This window comes from Lycorma delicatula, chromosome 2, assembly GCF_047948215.1.
Source record: "Lycorma delicatula isolate Av1 chromosome 2, ASM4794821v1, whole genome shotgun sequence".
Taxonomy (NCBI): domain Eukaryota; kingdom Metazoa; phylum Arthropoda; class Insecta; order Hemiptera; family Fulgoridae; genus Lycorma; species Lycorma delicatula.
Window position 1 is genome coordinate 4,712,846 of NC_134456.1, and position 23,685 is coordinate 4,736,530.

General features: G+C 30.1%; 1 protein-coding gene across 1 annotated transcript; it reads right to left on the reverse strand.

Annotated features, from left to right (window-relative positions):
* Nucleotides 1-2,475: 2,475 nt before the first annotated feature.
* UQCR-Q (Ubiquinol-cytochrome c reductase ubiquinone-binding protein) lies at nucleotides 2,476-21,225 on the reverse strand. Its single transcript, XM_075358206.1, has 3 exons — nucleotides 21,070-21,225; nucleotides 6,983-7,190; nucleotides 2,476-2,869 (listed from the first exon to the last, which is right to left on the reverse strand). The coding sequence occupies exons 2-3, from the start codon at nucleotides 7,158-7,160 to the stop codon at nucleotides 2,775-2,777; spliced, it is 273 nt and encodes a 90-aa protein (XP_075214321.1). The 5' UTR covers nucleotides 7,161-7,190; nucleotides 21,070-21,225; the 3' UTR covers nucleotides 2,476-2,774.
* Between the last annotated feature and the right edge of the window lie 2,460 nt (nucleotides 21,226-23,685).

The window sequence follows — 23,685 nt, forward strand, 5'->3', positions numbered from 1 at the left end:
CAGGAGTATGAGAAAAGTAATGAGACGGATGTTTAACTTACCAAAGTTTTTATTTTTTTCAAAGAATATTATCCCCTTCAAAGTAGTTCCCTTGGGCAGCTATACAATGACAGAGTCATTGTTCCCACTCCAGGTAGCAGCGCTGGAAGGGTTCAACTGGTAGGGCTTTTAACTGGTCAATCACAGTCTTTTGAATGTTCTCCAGAGTTCCAAAATGATGTCTTTTTAAGACACATTTCAATTTAAGAAAAAGGAAAAAGTCACAAGGACTCAAATCAGGTGAATAGGGAGGTTGAGGAACCATAAGAATGCGTTTTGAGGTAAAAAATTCCCTGATGGAAATGGCCGTGTGACACAGGGCATTGCCATGATGAAGCATCCACTTGTCTGCAATGTCTGGTCTCATGCGAAACACTCTTTTCCTGAGCCTTTCAAGGACACCTTTGTAAAACACTTCGTTAACAGTTTGTCCTGGAGGAACAAATTCTTTACACACAATACCCTTACTGTCAAAAACGCAAATCAGCATGGTTTTGATCTTTGATTTGCTCATTCGACATTTTTTCGGTCGAGGAGATGACGGAGTGTGCCACTCTTGCTTTGCCGATTTGATTCAGGATCATACTCAAATATCCAGGATTCATCACCTGTGACCAAACAATTGGTCATTGTCAATCCTCTCAAGAAGATTAACGCACAAGTTTCTTCGATTGTCCTTCTGTTCTGTTGTGAGGTTTTTTGGCCCCAATTTCGCACATACCTTTCGCATGTCCAAATTGTCTGTCAAAATTTGATGTACAGTGAAAGTGTTTAAATTTAACTGTTCACTCATCATCCTTATTGTTAAACGATGGTCTGATCTCAAAGAACCCTCACACGCTAAATGTTTTCGTCAGATTTTGAAGTTGAAGGTATCCCTGAGCGAGGTTGATCTTCAACGTGTTCTTGGCCTTCCAAAAATTATTTGTGCCAGCGGAAAACTTGTGCTCTTGAAAAGCAATGTTCCCCATAGGTCTGTTTCAACTTTTGAAAGGTCAAACTCACGGATTCCCCAAGTTTAACACAAAACTTGATTGCACAACGTTACTCTAAATTTCGATCTCCATTTTTGTAACACACAACTTCACTGATAGTGCTGTCAAAAATAATGTGTTGGCTGAATGTAGTTGAAACTCTTACTGAGCATGTAGAAGGGATGAACAAAACAGTCTAGCACAGGCCGGTAGACACAGCGTTGCCAGATCACTCACAGTGTTACAAATCTCATTACTTTTCTCACACACCTTGTAATATTATAAGTATTTACAAAAAATATGCCAAGACGGCAATAACCAGTTTACTTTTTCCATTATTTGTGTTTGGATTTATAACAATTTATACCTGCAACTTAGAGGTAAGAATGAAAATCTGATCAGTCATTCTATTTTACATCTGGATTATTAACATCCAAATAAGTTTTGTAAATTTCAAACTCTTTGTTAATTAATGTTCATGTGTTCACCTTTATTATGTACAGGCAAATGTTTAAAGTCAATATAAGTGTGATATTATTTAAAATTAAGTGGTAGCATAATTTGACTTAACATTATCTAATTAAATATATCGGCTGTTAATAAAGAAAGTCAACCCTTAAATAATTCTTTCAATAGCTAAAGAAGAAAAATGAGATTTAGTAAATGCTGTTTCTTCCAGGAAACAACCTTTTTTTGTATAAAATCACCACAACCTAAGCACCCACGGTGGACCAACTAGTCAGTCCCATATGGCTTCATTTCCTGTTTATTTGTAACTTTCTATAAATGTAAAAAAAACTTGTTATTATGTTAATGCCATGGTTAGCAGCTGCTTTTACTTCTTTGTATATCAAACAACAAACATCACAGTCACAATAACACTTATAAATATAATGGTTAATAAAGAATATACTCAAAATATGGCTACTTGTATATTTAATTAATATCCGTGAATTAGTGCTACAGTGAAAAATAATGTAAAGAAATTCTGTTATGTAAACCTACACAAGCTACCAAAAATTTTAAATGGAAAGGTTGGATGACATATTTAGAGAACATTGAAAACAAAAGTTTGATGTAAAAAAAAAAACATTGGACTATGAAAACCTTAGCAAAAATGTTTGTAATTTAATAGTTTTTCACAAGTAGTTTCAAAAAAGGTCTATAGTACCCTTTAAATTATTGTTCAACAACAAAACATTAAAAAATGAAGTTTAGCAAATGTTCCTACCTTATAACAATTTACTTTTCGTTGTGAGACTGTTATTTGGGGAGTACTGTAGGCCAGTTTTGAAACAAACTGTGAAAAATATTAGATGGCCACCATTTGTGGGTTGCCACAGCAAGAAGTTTGTTACTTCAAAATTTCTATTTTTATGTTTCAGAATGTGTATCTTAATGTAAATCAATAAAGTTACGAAACAAATAAAAATACTATAAAACTTTTCCCCCCTAACACAACTTAAACACCATAAACCAAAATGCTCATTTATTACTTTTCTTACATGCTTCCTGAAAATTGCTCATAAAAGTTTTTTACAATTTATTTCACTAAACTTAAAAAAATTTATTTACGTTTATCTGTTACATAATTTATAACACTGACTAATATGCAAAACATAAACATTAGACTACTTCAAACAATAAATACTAGCATTTTATTTAACTGAAATGATTATTGAATAATTTAAACATTTAAATTTTACTGCTTCCTTATTTTCTTACATAATAAATTTTTACACTTTACAGAATGAGATCCTTCTATTTGTCATCTTTGTAATCATCTGGATTTTTGCGTAGAGTTTTTTGGTATGCCTTTTCTACTTCAGAGTAAATAAAATATGAAACAATAAAATCTGAAAAAATCAATATATTAAATTATTTAAAACAATCTAGAAATTTACACTGAACAATATTATTAAATAAAACAGTTGCATTAAATTGAGGTTTTAATTTGATACTATAATAAATAAAAAGGTAAATTCACTATTTTTGAAAAAAATTTACATCGAAGTTAATTTTTTATAATAATGTTTTAATTAGATCTTAGGGAACTAAGAGTTAGAAATAAGAAAGTCCAATTATTAATTATTATCGACTGAATGTTTGATAACCAAAATTTACTAACAAATTATTTGGTTATGTCTGAACCTTTTGAACATTTGAGAATTCATTTCTTGGTCTTAAATGTAGTTCATTACAGTTTCAATACATTTTCTAAAGTTAATGAAAAAAAATTCTACTTTCAAGTTCAAAAGAATAACACAGTAAATATTATCAAATGAAAATTCTTGCTCTGCCTTCTTTCTATCTAATAACTGCTTAGACTCTTCTGTTCAGAGTTAACAATGCTAAATACGCGGACAAAATTGCAGATAGTAGACTCAAGTGGAATGCTCATTGACTATTGTGACTTTTAAAAAATCAGTCACAAAATTAAAGATGCTGGAATTATTAAACAAATATATTTTGCATTCGCTCAATGTCTGCTCCAATATTATGAAACAGATTGAAGAGTTAAGACTAAATATTCACAAATTATTCATTATTCATAACACCTTTTAAAAGTGACCTTTAAATAATCATCTTTGTTTCCCAGTACAATCCTTTACCAAATCTTGACAGTTTGTTAACTTTATGTGCAAGATTTAACTTTATTTATTTAAAGATAATAAATTTCACAGGGATTTGGTTTGCTTGGCAGTTCTCCCGCCACCACCTCATTTGGTCACCCTAAAGCGTAAGACCAAATGACTGTGCCTCAAAACAGTTTAGCAACCTGTGTCCTAAATAGCTCCTAGAGCTTACTTAACAGCATGAGCGGACTAAGCAAGGTGCCATACACATGTTTACATGTCCCAACCACTCACTTGTCATATATTTACTAAAATGGGTAGGCACACCTCGTCAACTAATAAAAATATATATGACATCCATAAATTAAAATTTACTTTGTCTAGACAGCAATTTGCTGCTACGCCTAGGTCGCTGAATGCCAGCAAGTACCTATCCACCATATTAAAGTGATTGGAACCCTAACTGGCTGGTGGTCAGTCACAGATCCCATATAAACTTGTATAGGGATCTTCCCTTAGTTGTGGTGTCCCATTCCAGCTGCCATGATTCCATCGTGAGCAGATGAGCCTCCCGCCTGCAGAAGAGGCTCTGCAGCCTCTTCTGCAGGCGGGAGAAGGGCAACTGAATGAAATTTAGATCCGGTGCATTGTGATCACCGTTCCATTCTAGTACTGGCTTGGCACAAAACCGCATCCCAAATACCTCAGCCTCCCGGCCTCTTCGCAATCTCCACATGCCTGCCCAAACTTTCACCACTAAATCAAATGGGAGAGTCTTTTCCAATATGGTGGTAGCTTCATAGGAGGTTGTTTTAAAAACACCAATGCATACAATTAAGGCTCTGCGCTGGGCACTCCTTAAATTTTAAACAAGTGCTCTATTCATATCCAACCTATGTGCCGAAACGGGTGCCGTGTAAGATATCATGCTTTCAAAGATACCTCGGTACACCATGTATATTTGACGGCCAGACAACCCATAGTCCTTCTGAGCAATCCTCCTATGTTTGTGCATCACTGAGACAGTCTGCCGCTAACTGCCTAATGTGGTTGCTCAACAGTAACTTCTCATCAAACAAAGCATCTAGGTACTTATGAACTCTCACTCGGCTGATTACACAGCCTTTATACTTAATGTGGGGGCTTCGACTGTACAATAATTTGTCTGCAACCTTAAGAAGCATCAACTTCATCTTGGGCACAGAAATCTTTAAATTTTGAATGTCCATCCAGCCCTCATTACAGTGATTATCACCTTCCTCCGACTGCAAATAGTATTTATATTATTCTGAACATTTTTTTTTTCAGTGACTACACAGTATATTACCTCGCACTAAATAAATAAATTTAATCCGTAGAAATATTTTTAATTTTCAATCAACAAATCAAATACTAGATTATTAAGAAGTGGATTAAGGAAAATTTTTACTTCAAATTGGCTTATCTTACCTGATAAAGTTAGTTTTTTTTACCAAATGATATATTTTTTAAATGAATAATGTATTTATGTAATTAAGATGTTGAAGTTTCTGTTTCTTTATTTTATTATTTATTTATTAATGTATTTTGATGAAAAAAGTAAATAAAGTACTACAGTTTTTTATTCAATAAAACAGGATATTATTCTTAATTTTATTATTGCTATCAAATAATATATAATATATAAGCTCCTGTTATAAAATATTCAATCATACTGTTAAAAAAACGCATCCAATATTTGATTCAACTGTTTTCAAGTATGGAAATCATTGAACATATTGAATGTCCTTTCTAGAACAACATATAACACTGTCATGTTTTTCATGCCCTTTTGACTTTCAACTTAAGTAAACTTTTTCACTTGGGAACAACCAAAAATTATAGAAATTTTTCTGAAGAATAAGAAGGTTGATGAATTTAGGGAACGCAAGTTTTAAATTAGGTGTGAGGATCAAGTAAGTGTTGTCATAATGGAATTTTCTGTCATGCAATTTCCAGAGATCTGGTCCAATCTAGAGAATAATTTTGCAAAGATAATGAAGAAATAGTAATTGTAAAATTTATAATTAACCACATGATTCATAATTCTACAGTTATGTAGATATCTGTCAAACTGACCTTTTACTTCATTTATCTTATTTTTTTGTCCTAGGAGAGCAATTATTTCAAATGCAATGATCAAGCCTTGGTTTCTGGGTAATACCTGGTTCTGGTTATGCCCAACTTTCATCATCATTTTTTACAAACTTAAGAGTTAGAATGAGCTAAATATGGGTGGAATAATCAATGAATAGACTACTAAAGAAACGGAAGTTTAATCTCTAAATTCAATACCACCATTTAAAAATTTTTCTAAATTTTTTGCTAGATGAATTAATTCACCACAGAACCTTCTGCGAAGCTTGTATGTGGGAATATGGAAATGACATTTTTAGCATATGAAAAATACCATGCCTGACCGGGCTTCTACCTGGGACCCCAAGAAGAAAGGCCGAGATGCTACCTTCCTGCCGTGGAAATTTAACCTGGAAGAAATGTTCCTGTTAAGTTGAGAAATCCAGTGGTATTAGATATAGATTAGTGGTATTAGGTATAGATACTGACAATAGATATGATAATGATATGATACTAGATCGTGGAAACCGGTGTTCTTTGGTGGTTGGGTTTCAATTAACCACACATCTCAGGAACGATCGAACTGAGAATGTACAAGACTACACTTCATTTACACTCATACATATCATCCTCTGAAGAATTATCTAAACGGTAGTTACCGGAGGCTAAACATGAAAAGAAAGAAAGGTTGGATAGCTGATTTCAGTAGAGGTGAGTGGATTTATATGTGATTCAGGATTTAATAATAAATTTACCTTTTATAACCCGGCAGTTTATACTCTTTCTTAGATGTCTACAGATGTAGTTACCTTAAAATTAGGAATCATAAGTGATCAACTGGAATAATTCTCCAAAGTAAGCAGAGGTTGATATGAAATGATTGTTACTGTGTGCAACATACTTACTGTACATTGTTATTAAACTATAAGGTGTTTACAGCTTGTATCACCATGAAAGTGTAATTTGTTTCTCTATCCTTTCCGCAGTATAATTTTTGTTCCCTTGAAATAAAAAATTCAGCAGATCAAGAAATGCTGAAAAATAGATAATACAACTTTTCAACATTGGGTTAAATATGTCTCATTAGGGGTGAAATTTTAACCATTCTCTTGTAGGCTCCTTCTAGTAACAATAGATGTGTTTTACTATCAAATATTACTTCCATTATTATAAATTAACAAATGTATCCCCCTCAAAAAAAAAAAAAAATTAAGATTTGATATTTCATAATTTTTAGAATTTAGAAGTAATCATGAATTTAATTTAATACATTAAAAAGACAAAATAAAAAATACTTACATGGGACCACAGTAACTAATACATTTCCTATACGTTTTGCACAATTTGGTAAACCTTCTGATATCGCACCAGCAAATGCTCGCTGTTCATATGGGCTTATTCTATAAGTAACAAGTCCTCTAACCTTATCTTCAATTTTACCAAATTCTTGTCCTCTTAAGAGAGATGTCAACCTCATTTTGTTTCAGTGGAGTTCCAACAACTGATACTGAAAAAAAAAAAAGTAGAAGATTGATAATATAGTGAAGTTGATACAATGAATAAAATATAATTACATTAGATGTAATAGTCGGTTCTGTTGTACTGCAGATGAAGATCATGAAATCCACTGTCTGGCAGCTATTCATAGAACATGCTCTGCTAGTGAAGATTACAGCTTGTAAAATTAATAAAGTAATTACATTGTACCTGCAAGGCTGATAATCTATTTTTAATAACAAATATAATATTTTATTAGTAAGTAGTGTCACATTTTTGGCTGAGACAGGGATCTGTCAGTAGGCTTGAACATGCGTTTAAATGTTGCACTGAAAAATCCAGCAACCTTAATATAGACAGCTATGTTTATGAGTGTACAACGCATTTTAAATCACATTATTAAATGTTCTTATCACAAATATAATTGCAAATATTATTACAAACATAATATAATTTGGACCTGGCAGACAGTTTGTCGGCGACTTTCATCAATGCTGCCATGTGATCGATTCCCCACAGTTCAGGTCGAGAGAGGCTTGCCCCATGGTGGTGTAGGGAATTGTCAGCTTTGAAACAGGGTGTATGTTGTTTAAGGAGAGTGTCTCAACAAGAGGGTGATCCTGAGTGGAGTGCAGTCCTTTTAGCTGAAATAGCATAACGGCTTGTTTGCTTGGTTAGGATGAGCATGAGAAATATCACACTCACTTTCAATAAATTGTTGTTTGGCAGATGCTTTCCAGTTTGTTGGAAGAAGGGAATTGTAAAATTATTGTTTAAAGGTGATGAAAAGGATCCCATTGTTAGTTCATTGTATTAGGCCCTTGACATTACTACTGGTTATTGATAAGGTTTTTGAAAAGTTTCTGTTTGTTCCTATAAATGGGAAATTAACCTTACATGGCTTATTGATGGAGAATCAATACAGATTTCATCCTGAAAAAGGCACTGAGGACGCTGTATTCTGTGTGATGAGTGTGGTAACAACTAGTGAAATGAAAAAAGTCCTGGACATTTAATAATCTGTGGTGGCCCTTGGCCATTTATCAACTCCAAAGAAGGGAATGCACTGTGAGTGAATTGCAGGACATGCAAAGTTACTTCAGTGATTGGGATGTGCTGGTCCTTAAACCAGCACAAATTCATGAGGTAACCAGCAGCCATGATATGCAAAACGCTATTCAAGGGTTGTTCCCAGGGCAGTGGGTCCTTTGTTGTGGATAGTGAAGTTTGATTCTCTTCTGTGGCTAAGGATGCTCAGTGGGTGTCGCATCTTGGCTTATGCTGACAATGGGTTCCTGCAGGTAGGAGGATGCTTGCAGAGGGAGGTAGAACTCTGAGCCACTCAGGCTTGCAGGATACTCGAGCTGTGGTGTCATCAACATAAGATGATGTTGTTGTAATGAGAATTTTGAAATTTCGCGGGTTTTATTAGTCTGATTCTCGGGATTTTTGTTGTTGTTGTATTGGTAAACATGTCTGAAAACTATCTGTACATTTTTAGGCATATTGAATGTTTAGTCTATTGTCAGCTGTCAAAAGGATAACATGTGTTTTGGTACAATCTACGATTTTTTATTTGTATAATGGTCAGAGAGTTTGTGTTAAATTTTACTGTAAGAATGGAATAACGTGTAGCAATGTTTTATAAATGTTAAATATTGCTTTTGGCGAATCTACTATGAATAAAGCAAGGGTTTACAAATGGTATAAGCATTTCCAAGGTCATGAAGATGAGTGCCCTGGAACTCCAGCACATCAACTGATGAAAATGTTGAAAAAGTGAAAGAAATGATTATGAATGTCGCTTTTTTTGTAAATAAACAATTTTATTCCCAAGTCAGAACTGGTGTTTTGTGTTCATATGAAAATACTTATAGCTTTCTATGCTTAATAATGGATAAAATAAAGGATTTATTTTGAAAAAGATTATATTTATGTCCAGCAGTAAATGTACTATGAAAGTTAGGTGATGCAATAGCTGTCCACCACTGTTTTTATAATATGCATTCCCGTTGCTGACCACCAATTTTATTGTAAATCTAATAACTATTTTCAGCCAACCTGTGCTGTTATTGCAAAGTGCATTGTGTTCTGACTTGTACTAATCAAGTTACAGAATGGAATTTATTCTACTTTTATAAGTTGTATTGCATTTTATGCAAAATGCTAACATTTTACCGAAACAAAAACAAAGCAACACACAGAATTTGTATTATAAAAATTGTGGTAATATAGGATAATGAGGAAACAGTATATTAAAACTGTCTGAAAATTGTTTGATTAATATAATATTTTAACACAGTAAATAATCTTTGTATTTTTAACGTATTAAAAAAACCCTTGATCACATTAATTTCAAACCTGCAGCCAAACAATGATTACTTTCAGAAAAATATAAGCTTTCATGAATTTGACACAATGGATTAATTTTCAGAAACAAACCTTTATTTCATGAGTACCTTTTGGGTACTCATGAGTATCCTATCTCCTGCTGTCACTGATCTCTTTGCTAGGCATAATTGAAACAGAACAGATAACATCTGTAATTTCCTGCTTAGATGTTTACATTAAATTGCTCCAAAATACTCTTTCGCTGAAACATACACTCTTTATCTATGTTTACAATTACACATTGAAGAATTCCATGCAACGATGTAAGAAATACTGAATATGCTTTCTCAGCAAATGATAAATCTGAAATTTTCATTTAGGCATCTTTCGTTCAAGAATTCACTATTTTATCTAATCAAAACTGTATTTAATTGCTGCTACAACTGTAATGTAACAGATGACCTAAATGTATTTCATTCAGTTAAGTGTAACAAATCATTTCAATTAATTTACAATGACAATGTCACTTATTTAAATTTGTTCATAATCAATTTTAAAAAGCAAGCTACCAAATAATGAGCTGCAATACTGCAAAATCGTTTTGAATGAATGTTAAAACTGATGTGGGAAATATCATAAAACAGTTCAGTAAGTAGTGGATGTTGGCAGTACTTTCATAATCAGCATAAATATAAATTAGCCTATAACTTAGCGGCCCCAGGGTTAATGTACACTTTTGTACAATAACTTTATATTATAAATAATCTCCTTTTACATACAATGTTACATTTAATAATTTTATATTTCTTATTTTGGTACTAATTGCACATTATACTTTGTGCAATAAGTATAACTTGCAATTATACAAGTTTCATGATTGCATCCTAAATTGTAAATGGTGAGCAAAGGGAAAGTATTCTTCAGAAGGAACAATTTAGTCCTACAATAAGGATATGAAGAATTTCCACTCAACTCAACATTCCACAAAATACATTATGGAGGACATTATATGCTGAGAACTATGTTTTTATCATGTTCAAAAAGTTCAACACCTCCAGCTTGGTGACCATGCCATATGATTGCAGTTTTTTTTTAATTGGTTAACAATAATTACCACTTATTTCTGTTTATACTATGTTTGGATAGAGCTACTTTTACCCACACTGGCATAAACAACACACATTAGTGTGATCACAATGTGAATTGGTGGTCTCTTTTTGTTTAGCTTTCGGAACCATTGTTAAGGTATTACTTCAGAGGATGGATGATATGAATGAATGAATGTAATATCTTGTACAATTTCAGGTTGACCATTCCTGAGATGTGTGGTTAATTGAAACCCACCACCAAAGAACACCGGTATCCACGATCTAGTATTCAAATCCGTATAAAAGTAACTACCTATACTAGGATTTGAACCTTAGAACTCAACTTCGAAATCAGCTTATTTGCGGAGACATGTTAACCACTAGACCAGCCTGGTGGGCTAAAGTGACGGCATCGGTGGTCTGAAGAAAACCCACATGCTGTAGTTGATCAAATCTCCAGCAATGCTTTTGGTGAACGTTTGGTGTGGCATGATCATCAAGCAATTAATAGGTGCTTCTATACAAGAACATGTCATGAGGAGAAGTTATCTGGAATTTTTAAACTAGAATTTCTAATAGTGCTTGAAAATTTCTCATCACTGAAATTGATTTAAATGTATTATCAACTTGATGGAGCACAAACATCATCATCATGGTTCCATGAGTTGAAATGAGAGAAATGAGTTGAAAAGTGGATGGATATCAGTGGTGGAATTTTCAAAAATTTATTGTAAATTAATGCAATATATAACAGAGTGAATATTGTTTTAAAGTAATTAAGAGTTTTTTAATTTTTTCAAAGGTCCAAATTTATTGTACTGAATAGATGTTTTTTGATTTTTACAAATTCATAACTTTTTCCATGAAATCTTGTTTTTTCTTGGTTTTCATACATTTTATTACATGAATTTTCTCAAAATTAAATTCTCTACCAGTTTTGATAACAGAATCTATGTACTTATTACTCATTTAACAAATTTATTGTACTTCAAATCTAAGAATGTGTACATCACCTAATCTTCCTGTTTTACTTGGTATATTTTGAAAATTATGGAAGATACAGTTCTGGAACCTGTTTTATTCGATTTTTCAGGTCAAACATATAAATCATTAAGTTTACCTCCTTTCAAATTGTTATTTATTTTACATATTTAACACCTTCTTGTATTTATTTCAAATAATTAATACAGACTTTAATAAAATCAAATTTCTTTATTTTACAATTAATCAAATATATTTTTTTGATACTGCTCTAATCAAGATTTTATCATGGTTTCCCTTGATCATCTAGACAAATACTATAGCACTTAACTTTTTATCTATAAAGCAGTGCATCCACTCATTCCAAAGTTAATCTATAAAGGTGTATTATTTTGTATCAATCACAATAAAATACAGATCTTTTATTACAGTCAAAAAAGTTAAAACATTATTTAATATCCTTTTTTCTTATGTGGTCTATTATTAGTCTTGCTCTTAATAAAGTAAGTTAAAGTGGTCATAATAAGCTTCTTATATGCTTTATTTCCCTGTTGTTCAGTTTTTAACCACGGACTAGCATATCTACCCATTTTTCTATGATCTTCAAAACAAATTATTCTGTACTAATCAGAATAAAGAATTGTTTATTTTAGGACTACAAACAATTTAAAAGCAAGACTTCTATTAATTTTTTTATCTATCAATTTGAACTATTAATTAAACAAATTTATTCATTAATTACACTGTAATCATGATAAGAGTTTAATTTAAAATATTATTCAAAATATTAGACATACTCCAATTTTTAAAATATGGGAAATTTAATAAATTTGCTTTTTTAACCTATCAGCTTTAAACTTGATTTCTAAATGATGTATTGTCGATATTTTCAAGAAGACGCTCACAGCCGATCTGTAGTTAGTCAGTTGTCGTAGTTAGTCAGTTGTCGTAGTTAGAGTTGTAAGATGGTGCCACTGAACGAGAAAATAAATAATTGTTCATATTTTTTCTTTTTAAATTCAAGCATTGTACTGTAATAATAAAATAGTAAAATAAAGTACAGTATTTTTTGAGAACAGTAATTTACTGTATAACTTAACAAGAACCTAACCTGTATTTCTGCATAAAATGTGTCTCAATTTATGCTATTTCATTATACGTGGAAATTTTCTGGAACATAACACCTCCGTAAATTGAAGGTGCATTGTATAAAAGTATAAATATAATCGAACCAAACTTAAGCTCTGCTCGCCAGTCAAGGTTAGCAAGAGAAGCGAGCATAGGTTAGATTATATTTATTTATTATATAAAGTTAGATTATAATTTTTATTTATTTTCTCCTTTCAGTGGCACCATCTAACAACTAACTGACTAACTGCAGATCGGCTTTGGGCGTCTTCTTGAAAAGTACCATAATGCCTACATAGAACTACTTTTCAATCTTTATAACCATTTTAAAATAATTTTGTGCAAATAACAAAGTATACTTCTGATTTTTATGTTTTAACTATTTTTTCAATACCACATACGAGAGTACTTAGAATTTGTAAGTTTACAGCTGATTTATATTAATAAATGATTAAAAAATGTTTTAATTCAATAATGAAGACCAGCAGCTTTTTTTATACTGGCATCACTTCTTTACTGCAAATAATGAATTACGGGATCCTGTATCAATTTAATACTTATGAATTAATTTTGATACTGAAACTAATTTATATTTTGATATACAAAAATTGTATTTTTTATTTTTTCAAATAAATACAAAGAAAATGTGTAACTAACAAATTATAAATTCAATCTTCTTTTTCTTACAAATCTTCTTTTTCTTATTATAAAAATTATACTTCTTTTTCCAGGAGAATTATTTTCAAAGTTTGGTGATAGTATTTTTTACAAACCTTTTTAGAATTACAACAGCTAGTAACAAATTTTACCTCATACTGTTGTGTAAGTATAATAATTAAGTTATATAATTAGTAAAATATATTGCACAAAAACTTTATCAATGTAAGTTCAAATAAACTTAATAAATAATAAACATGTTACTGAAAGATTTATATTTAATTAAAATAAATTTGAACAGAAAATATGTTTTGGTAAAAGTAATTATACTAATAGTAAAATGCATTTAAAACATAAAAACTTTTATAGATGTTTGACATGAGTTTTATACCTATTTTTTTGCCTACCAAAAGTGTCCGGGATTTTATCTAAATTTGCTTTCTGTAATTGTTGACTTACATTTCTCCCATAATTAACTCGCTCAACCCAAGAAATAGTATTTTTTTTAAACGCAAAATATAAAAGATTAAATTTACTTAACAATTTACTTAATTTTACTTTCATTTTTGTGAACAGTATAACAAAAATATATAATATTTATAATGCCTGTATAAATTTACCTTGCCTTTGCATTTTTCCTTGATAGATTTTTATTTCATCTAGAATATAATTGCAAAAAGATGAAAATGTTCAGTAAAATTTCACCTACTTGATGAAATTAACATTTGAAGGTTAAATTAAGTTGCATGCCTAGAAGACATTGTACCATGTCTACACTGCATCTCAGTTTCGTAAGTATACTAGATTACAACATTAGTAGTCTTGTAACAAGAAACCATTCATTAGCCGACTGTATGTCATGTTCTATTACTATAATTCAAGTTTTAATTATTCAAGCTTAATAAGAGATTCCTTATTTTACATGAAAACTTACCTTAGTTCTTTTCTGTTATTCATTACCATATCACTATTTAATTCAATACAATTTTGTATTGGTCCTTCAATTCTTTTTTTCTTTTTACATTTTAAAACTTAAGTTTTGTTTAATTTGTATAAATGTTAGATGAGGTTAGTGAGTGAAGACAATTAGGTTATAGTGACATTGTACAAAGTTCAGTAGATGGAATTAACTTTATTATTTTTTTTTAAATATGTAATGGCGAGATAAATATCTAGTAATTCATAATAAATATTAGAATTTTTAAGTTCGAAGTTTTTTTTTGTTTCATTTTTTAGTCTGTTGCATATTTTTAAATAGAGGTTTTCATGTAGCAAGCTTGTATTAAAGTACTAATGCCATCTAGTAACTCCTGAGGAACTTGTCATCAAAAATATCTTAAGAACAAAGACTGCTGGGGATATAAGAGTTTTATAAAAAAATATTAGTAAAAGCCTTTGGTCGTGGTTGATCCAAATGCTTTTACTTTCATTAAAAAAAAATAAATAGAAAAATAAAAATTTTATCTTCATTAATACTATGTACATATATTTTAAAGGTTAAGAGAACAAACAAATAATTAAAAAAGCTGTTTTGGTAGATTTTTGTGTATAATTTTACTTTTGTTGCAGGAAGAAATTAAAAAATTGATTCTATTAAAATTATACAGTATTTTAACACGATTTTATCAGGTTTAAAAGACTATTTGAGGAACAGCTGAAATGTAATGCACATTGGAAAGTAACAGGCATTAGGGTGCCGCCATCTTGTAGTTTCATTCCCTGCTACTAACATTCCAAAACTCGTTGATTCATTTCCTCTCATTTCTCTTTATTAATTGCCATTATTACGGAGTTAAAAGTTATTAAATTTTGAACAGTGTAAAAAGTGATTGCTATTAACATTCATTTTTGTCTAAAAGCTGTTTATGGTGATAAAATGGTTGATCAATATATTGCGATTAAACAGGCAAAATATGTTTCATGTCATAAGTCAGTAAAGTGAAGATTAACCTTGCGGTAGTAACCTTGCAGTGAAGATTAACCTTGTGTTAATTTTTATTTGCATCAAAAGGAGGTGGATGAAATGGTTCAAAATTAGTCGCATCATATAATGATTGTCAATATGCCTCACATTCAATCGCTCTTGAGAAGTTGCACTGCTTTATGGCATTAAAAAGAGATATTGAGGATATATTTTATAGACCGCCAATATTCTTCATAATGGAATGAAAACTGCTTCACTGTTGGAGAGACAGATTGAAAAATGAACATTTTGTAGAAAATGAAATGTACTTTTTTTGCTGTATTTCTTTCATTTGTGAGTTATGAGTAAATGTGCATTGCAATTTAAGCAACCTCTGCATACATTTTTTAATCACATTAAACATATGCAAATTAAACTTTTATATTTTCCAAAAATAGATTAAAATTGATTTTTTGTTTTTAGGCTGTTGAAAAAACATAAAAAATGAGGTTGACACAAATATTAAAAGCTCAAGAATGGGGAAAACTTGAAGATAAGGTAAGAGGTATTGTAACATACAGAATAAGTCCATATGAACAACGTGCATTTTCTGATGTGACTGGTCTGATACAAAATTCTATAGTGCGTACATTAAATGCAATAATATTTATTGGACCATGTAAGCTATATAAAAACATATAATCTTTGTTTCTTAAGATTACTTTGTAATATCTTTTTAATAAATATTTAAATTTTTAATATCAAATATCTAAATTCTGTCTGCCATAATTCATTGATCCATACAATAATGTAAAAAGGACAATCTGTACTCCTAATGCAAATAATTCCTTACTGTTTAGTTCAGGGCATACAGGGTTAATTCAGAAATGTATGGTGTCTGGAACCTACAGAGTAACAACTGTAAGTATACAAATTCTATTAAGAATATTACAAAAAAAAGGCTTTAGTTTAAGAAAAACATTGATGAACTTTCATTTATTCTATCTGAAATTTTTGTTGATTGATCGAGTGATCCTAAAAACACAGAGGGTATATTTTTACTTTGGCACTAACTTTCAACTTTTTCTCCAAATAATGTATACTCCATATTTATAGCAGTCATTCAATAATGTGAATAAAAATGTTTCCAACAGAATCATAAAAAAGTGATTTATGATTCTTAAAGAAGTGCAAAGCGCATGTGTGTACTTCACATATTCATATACATGCACATGTACAGAAAGTTTTACTACTCCATGCTTATATGGAAGTAATATGAAGAAAAATATATCCCAAAATTACTACTCTATTTACAGGTTATTTCTAATGAGAAAAATTTGGTCTTTATTTGAGCTCCAAAAGTAAAAAAACTTCTTGATACTCTATTTCATGTTTTAAAAAATAAATGGTCCCAAAATTATTTGTCAGTTGTTTTAAGTACAAAAAATATTAAGTACAAATTAACAGATAAATTACTTCGTGGCAAAATTTGTGATAATTTAATTCTTAGAGAAATGACTTAATAAACTCTGTAAAATACCAAAACTTGAAAAAAAATTGACATTTAAAATGAAATTGACAATCTTTGGTTTGGTTCAAAACCAAACTAGCCAAATTAATACTTTATAGGATGTTTTAAGAACTTAAATAATCTTAATTATTGATTTACTGAAAAATTCAATCAAATTCTTTAACTTTCATAAAACTAAAATTTCTTATCTTTAATATTCATTATTAGTAAAAATAGGGTAAGGATTGAAAATGAGGCCTGTGTAACTGATAGAAACTGAACTAATCATTGAATGGCCACTGAGAATGAAGTGTGACTGTTACATCAGTAAAAATCATTAATTAGCCAAAGGTGTGTGTGGGTGGTGTAAATGAACCCTTTTCATAAAGATTTTTTTTTTTAATATTCTCATTGTACCATTTGTCATTACTTTCTTAGGTACTGTAATCACAAACATATATATGGATAACAGGTTTTTAATTTGCAATTTATTTGCATAGTTTACAAGTTCTTGTAACTCCATCAGTATAAAGTATTCAATGATCATGATATCCTTGTTAAAAATATTTCTATTTTAATTGCTTATTAAGTATGGTTTTTATTCATAACATTTATTTTTGAATGCTAATAATGAATACCAATCTTAAAAATAATGGTACAATTTCAAAACTTAGGCTTATGAAGTGATGAATCTCATACTAAGCATGCAACATGTTATTCTTGCATAATATTATATTACATTAACAACCTCACAATCTTATTATATTATCTTTGAATGTTAAATTTTTACTTCATAATCATTTTATTAAACTGATAGTTCCCTAGTCATTATCATTTGTTTTGATTCTATTTCTTTTAGACATAGTTATTCAGCCAATTTGTTATAAAGTTATGTAGATGGTTTACCTTTCTTTCTTTTTCCTGTTTAGCCTCCGGTAACTACCGTTTAGATAATACTTCAGAGGATGAATGAGGATGATGTGTATGAGTGTGAATGAAGTGTAGTCTTGTACATTCTCAGTTCGACCATACATGAGATGTGTGGTTAATTGAAACCCAACCACCAAAGAACACCGGTATCCACGATCTAGTATTCAAATCTGTGTAAAAATAGCTGGCTTTACTAGGACTTGAACGCTGGAACTCTCTACTTCCAAATCAGCTGATTTGGGAAGACGCGTTCACCACTAGACCAACCCGGTGGCTAATGGTTTACCTTGTGTTATCCATGCATTACATTTAAAAATGAGTAAGAATTTCTTAAAATGTGCAATTACAAAAAACCATTGACAATTAAAGAAAACAATTTTTGAAGATGAAGATAAAATTTCATGAAAAACTGCTATCGTTGTAAATTATATTCACCAAAAGATGATAAAATTTGATAAATGAGAGACCCCCTTCCAACAGGTACAACCAATGTAGCAGGTATGTTTGAGATTCATTTGCAAACTGAAAAAGACATTGCTGTTTAAAAATCCAGTTGCAAGGAGAAACAAAAAAAACTCTACATGTAAAAAAAGCATTCCAAAATGAAAGAAAATTGGGTCAATTTTTAATGAATTGCTATTTTCAGTAGAAGATAGATGAACAGAAGTTACAAGTTAATGGCAGGAAAATCCCTGAAATATTTTTCCAGGAAAAAACTGACAATTTTTATTCATTTCATTAGGAGTGGAAACTGTTATAAAAAAAAAATACTAGTGTTCAAAGACATAATTAGATTTTTCTTTGTTTGCACCTCCATGTGGAATAAATTGATACAAATAACAGCCAGAAGTGTTATCAGCTTTGATCTAAAAATAACTGGTTTCCCTTGATAACATTTTTTTCTGAATGCCTTCCAAAATATACCTTTCTTCATAAATAGATAAGTTATGAGAAACACCAAATTGTAAATGGCTGAATTTTTCCAAATTTATCTTGCTTGTCCAGAAATCTTTTGAAAGATGTGGGTTTCGTTTTATATTACCTTACATGTGTCAAGTCTCATTGAATTTTGCACTATTTTAACACCCTTGCCTTTATGTTTAAAATAAGGTTGATAGATAACCAGACAATATTAAAATAAATATTTTATTTTTAAAGAAAAAATCATGATTATTGTCATGTGCAAATTTGGCACAAAAAATCCAAATTTCACAGTTGATGCATGGCATAATATGTAGTGGTGACATTTGTCAATATCTATGGCATTATAGATTTATTGAAATTAGATACCATTATTGCTCAGCCATTGATAGCAGAATGTACTAAAAGTATGGGTGGCATTGACTCCCATGGAAAGTGTATAGAATTCAGAGTGTGTGGAAAAAAGTGTTGGTGGTCATTGTTTACAAATGTTGTAGATTCCATTATAGTAAATTCATGGCTGTTTTGCAAATGACAGTAAAATCAGTCAAACTGATTTTAGGACATCCCTTGTATTACCAATAAAAGTGAAGAAATAAAAATACTACGTAGCAATGCTCATAGAAAAAGCGAGTTGTCCAGTCATTACGATAAAATCAGGCATGTTATCTCAGAACATGTGAAAAAAGCTAGATGTATGTAACCTAAGTGAAAACCACACAATTTTTTTGTGTATTAAGTGCACATGCACATGAAAATGTTCTCAAGAATTTCCTTTGCAGCGAAGAAAAGTTATATATTTTTTTTATTAAAAAAATACTACTTTGTTTCATAAATTGTTATACAAATTGTTCATACGTTTTCATATTACATGCCCTTTTATGTTTTCTTCAAAAATTACATGCTTTTTGCCAGACAAACGATGAATTTTTTTTGTAAATAAACAATTTTATTCCCAAGTCAGAACTGTTTTTTTGTGTTCATATGAAAATACTTATAAGCTTTCTATGCTTAATAATGGATGAAATAAAGGATTTATTTTGAAAAAGATTGAATATTTATGTCCAGCAGTAAATGTACTGTGAAAGATAGGTGATGGAATTTATTCTACTTTTATAAGTTGTATTGCATTTTATGCAAAATGCTAACATTTTACCGAAACAAAAACAAAGCAACACACAGAATTTGTATTATAAAAATTGTGGTAATATAGGATAACGAGGAAACAGTATATTAAAACTGTGTCTGAAAATCGTTTGATTAATATAATATTTTAACACAGTAAATAATCTTTGTATTTTTACAGATTTTTTAGTAAGTTATGGAATATATGAGCTTGTTGAAAAAGATTATCATCGCAGATGCCGGAAAAATCCAGATGATTATAAATAAAGTACATCTTGATGTTCATTCAGAATTATAAAGAAAATGAATAGTTAATAAACAGATTGATTTTGTAATTGTTCCAGTTTATCAGAATAAATTATCTACAACAAAAATTAATCAAATTAAATTTGTTATAGCTTTATACGATAATGTATTAAAAACCCTTGATCAAATTAATTTCAAACCTGCAGCCAAACAATGATTACTTTCAGAAAAATATAAGCTTTCATGAACTTGACACAATGGATTAGAAACAAACCTTCATTCCATTAATTCTTTGGGTACTCATGAGTATCTCCTGTAGGAGATAGACCTAAATGTATTTCAGTTAAGTGTAACAAATCATTTCAATTAATTTACAATGACAATGTCACTTATTTAAATTAGTTCATAATCAATTTTAAAAAGCAAGCTACCAAATAATGAGCTGCAATACTGCAAAAACGTTTTGAATGAATGTTAAAACTGTTGTGGGAAATATCATAAAACAGTTCAGTAAGTAGTGGATGTTGGCAGTAGTTTCATAATCAACATAGCCTATAACTTAGTGGCCCCAGGGTTAATGTACACTTTTGTACAATAACTTATATTATAAATAATCTCCTTTTACATACAATGTTACATTTAATAATTTTATATTTATTTTGGTACTAATTGCACATTATACTTTGTGCAATAAGTATAACTTTAAATTATGCAAGTTTCATGATTGCATCCTACACTTGAACATTTTTGAGACTGAGGTTCCTCGGATTTAAAAAAATTAAGCTATACGAAAACTAATAAAAATACATTATAAACAAATAAAAAACTAAACGAATAATGAAAAATATAGCCTTAAACTAAATTCCCACAAACAACGAATTTCAAACTTTATCACAAATAATGAATTTATAAGCATTAAATGTGAAGACCCCCCAGATCAAGTATAGCAGTAACGAAAGGGAAAACAAAATCAAGGTAAAAAGTCACGAAGAACTTCAGCATATGTAACAAATTATAATTAAATTTAACATCTCGATCTCATAAATAGGAACCTATTTTATATACTCACAAAATTTTCTATGATGACAGAATAATGGCCAAATCTGTAGTAACTTAACCTTCAGCCAGGTTAGGAAACATTAGTGTGTAGAATTAATACATATAAATTACATAATATAATTGTAAGTACAATTACAATTGTAGTACACTTAATTTAACTATAAATATAATTAATACGACAGTGTTTAGGTTTTTTTTTTACTACATAGAGATTTATATTAACATAACGCTATTATAATTATAACACGATAGCGATCAAAATTTGTTTGTAAGCTTTGACAGATTTTGATTCAACTTTAAACCTTAAAGGTAGAAGTGATATTTTTGTTACTACAACCTGTTTATTGGAGAAGTACAGAATATAAAAAAAGTTAGATATGAGAAAAATTCCTCCATTTAATAAGTCCGTGACTGTTACCGCTTTAACAAACTAGCATTAATATGAGGTTTAAAGTGACAGCTTAGTTCTCTGCTGTATAGTAATAGTGTTACAATCACTGCTTGAAGGAAGTACTATAATTCCACTTTCAATTAAAAGCGCGAAATTGAAAGTGTTAAACAAAAAAAATGTCATTGTAATTAAAACCATCTGGCAGTAAAAACAGCTGTTCCGGTGTCACTGTGCATGGGTACAAAAATGACTGAGCTTATGAAAGTTTTAGTTTGATAGACTTGTTTGTTTTGTTATTAAAAATTAATGTTTGTATAATTTTCACTGCAAATTGTTATAAACAAAAACATTGTTTTTTGTAATTTTTTCTTTTTAAAAATTTACAATTTAATATATTTAGTGTTAATTCTAAAAATCCACTTAATGTAATGTGGCGTCTGATGCTAACTGCTTGCAAGAACGTTTATGTGAGCATTTATCAGTTCTCTTGTTTACATTTTTTCTTTTTCGTATGTTTTAATTCGTTTTTACATATTTTGATAGAAATTTGTGTCCAGCAGTCTTAAGTTGTTGATAGATTGTATTGAACCGTTAACGCAATTAAATAACAGAAATGAAATAAGTTTTTCTGAACTTCGTAGGATATCAGCAAACATAATTACCTAACGCTCGCTTATCTCGCCTAATTAACCTTAAATTAGCTGATTGGTAGGTTGAGTCAATAGTTTACAATAATTATATAGACCAAAAATGATGTATATGGGTCAATCCATTTGAAGTGTTCCAAAAAACAAAACTGGTTGCTTGACCAATTCAAATAATTGAAGCTTACCCACCTTTTCCTTCATTCAGGACCTTAAAACTACTTTTTTTATTTATTTAAGCAGTTTACCTGGGGCAGCCATTTTGTTATGGTGCACACCTATTTTTGTGATTATAATAGTTAACGGAAAAATTCATAACTAAAAAACTAATCGCCCTGGAAGGATGAAACAACAAGCAATTAATTCATATTTTCTCAGGATAAAAGACTGGTGTAGTGATTTATTATACCTCTCTTCTCTCTGTGAGAAAATTATGAATAAAGTTGAACATGAAAAACTGAAATTTTACTTTTGGTAATTTTTTTCAAGAGGCGTGGATGGCATACACAGTTTGAATTATTTTTTTGTATGTTAGTAACTTTACCATAAATACTATTAATGGGGTGATATACATACCCCTAAATTTTTAATGAATTTTTGAAAACTAATTATTGTTAAAAAATTCAATTTTGGCATCAAATAATGCTGATTGGCGTCAAATTTGCACAACTTGCAGTATTTTTGTGTAGATATTTATGGCAAATAAAAAAGTTAACCTCTCAAAAATCATGAAAACCTGTTAAAAGTGATACATTTTGAATCGCTATATAAGTGCTCCATGGGTGTTTCTTGTATGCATTCTAAATTCTTTATATATTTAGACCCCATGTTGCTGAAGTTGATATTACAATACATTACAATTTTGATTTAAAAATGCTTGTAACTTACCCAGACTGAGATTTCAATGAGTAGCCTACATATTTTTTCAAGGATTTATTTTTATTTTTATACTGGTTTATTTTTGTAAACACTATTGAAGAAAAAATAATTGATTTGATTATTCTTCAATGAAATAACCTGTTTTTGTAGCAATGAAAGTTTATTATTTAGTGTGGTTAACAAACAGCTGTGATATCACTTCTGATAGCTATCTTGAAATTGTGTGAGAACGACCTGTCACTGTAGTTAGTTCAAATGATGTCAACTTTCTCAGGACTTTGCAGATCGGTACCCACACTTTGTCTTGTTGAGACTTTTGAAATGAAATGAAATTTAAATTTCAAACAATGTGTTCTTTAAGAGCTTGCTCTAATGTTATTTGGCTTAAGTTTTTCTTAACTGTTTTTAATGAGTTCCCAAAGGGTCACAACAGAACTGTCCACACTGGTGACTGAATTTTAATAAAAAATGTTGAATTTCATTATATTTAAAACTGCTAGTGACATCTGAATTAACACGTAAAAAAATAAGTTGTTGGTTTTCATTACTAAATTCACAAATTTTAATGAGTTATTTTGGCACTATATCATACACTGTATTATGACATTCTTCATTCACATAAATTACTTGAACATAATGTAAAAATTTAACTGATTTTAAAATCTGCATATATATATTAAGTAAAACATATTTATTTAATAACACTTGCAAA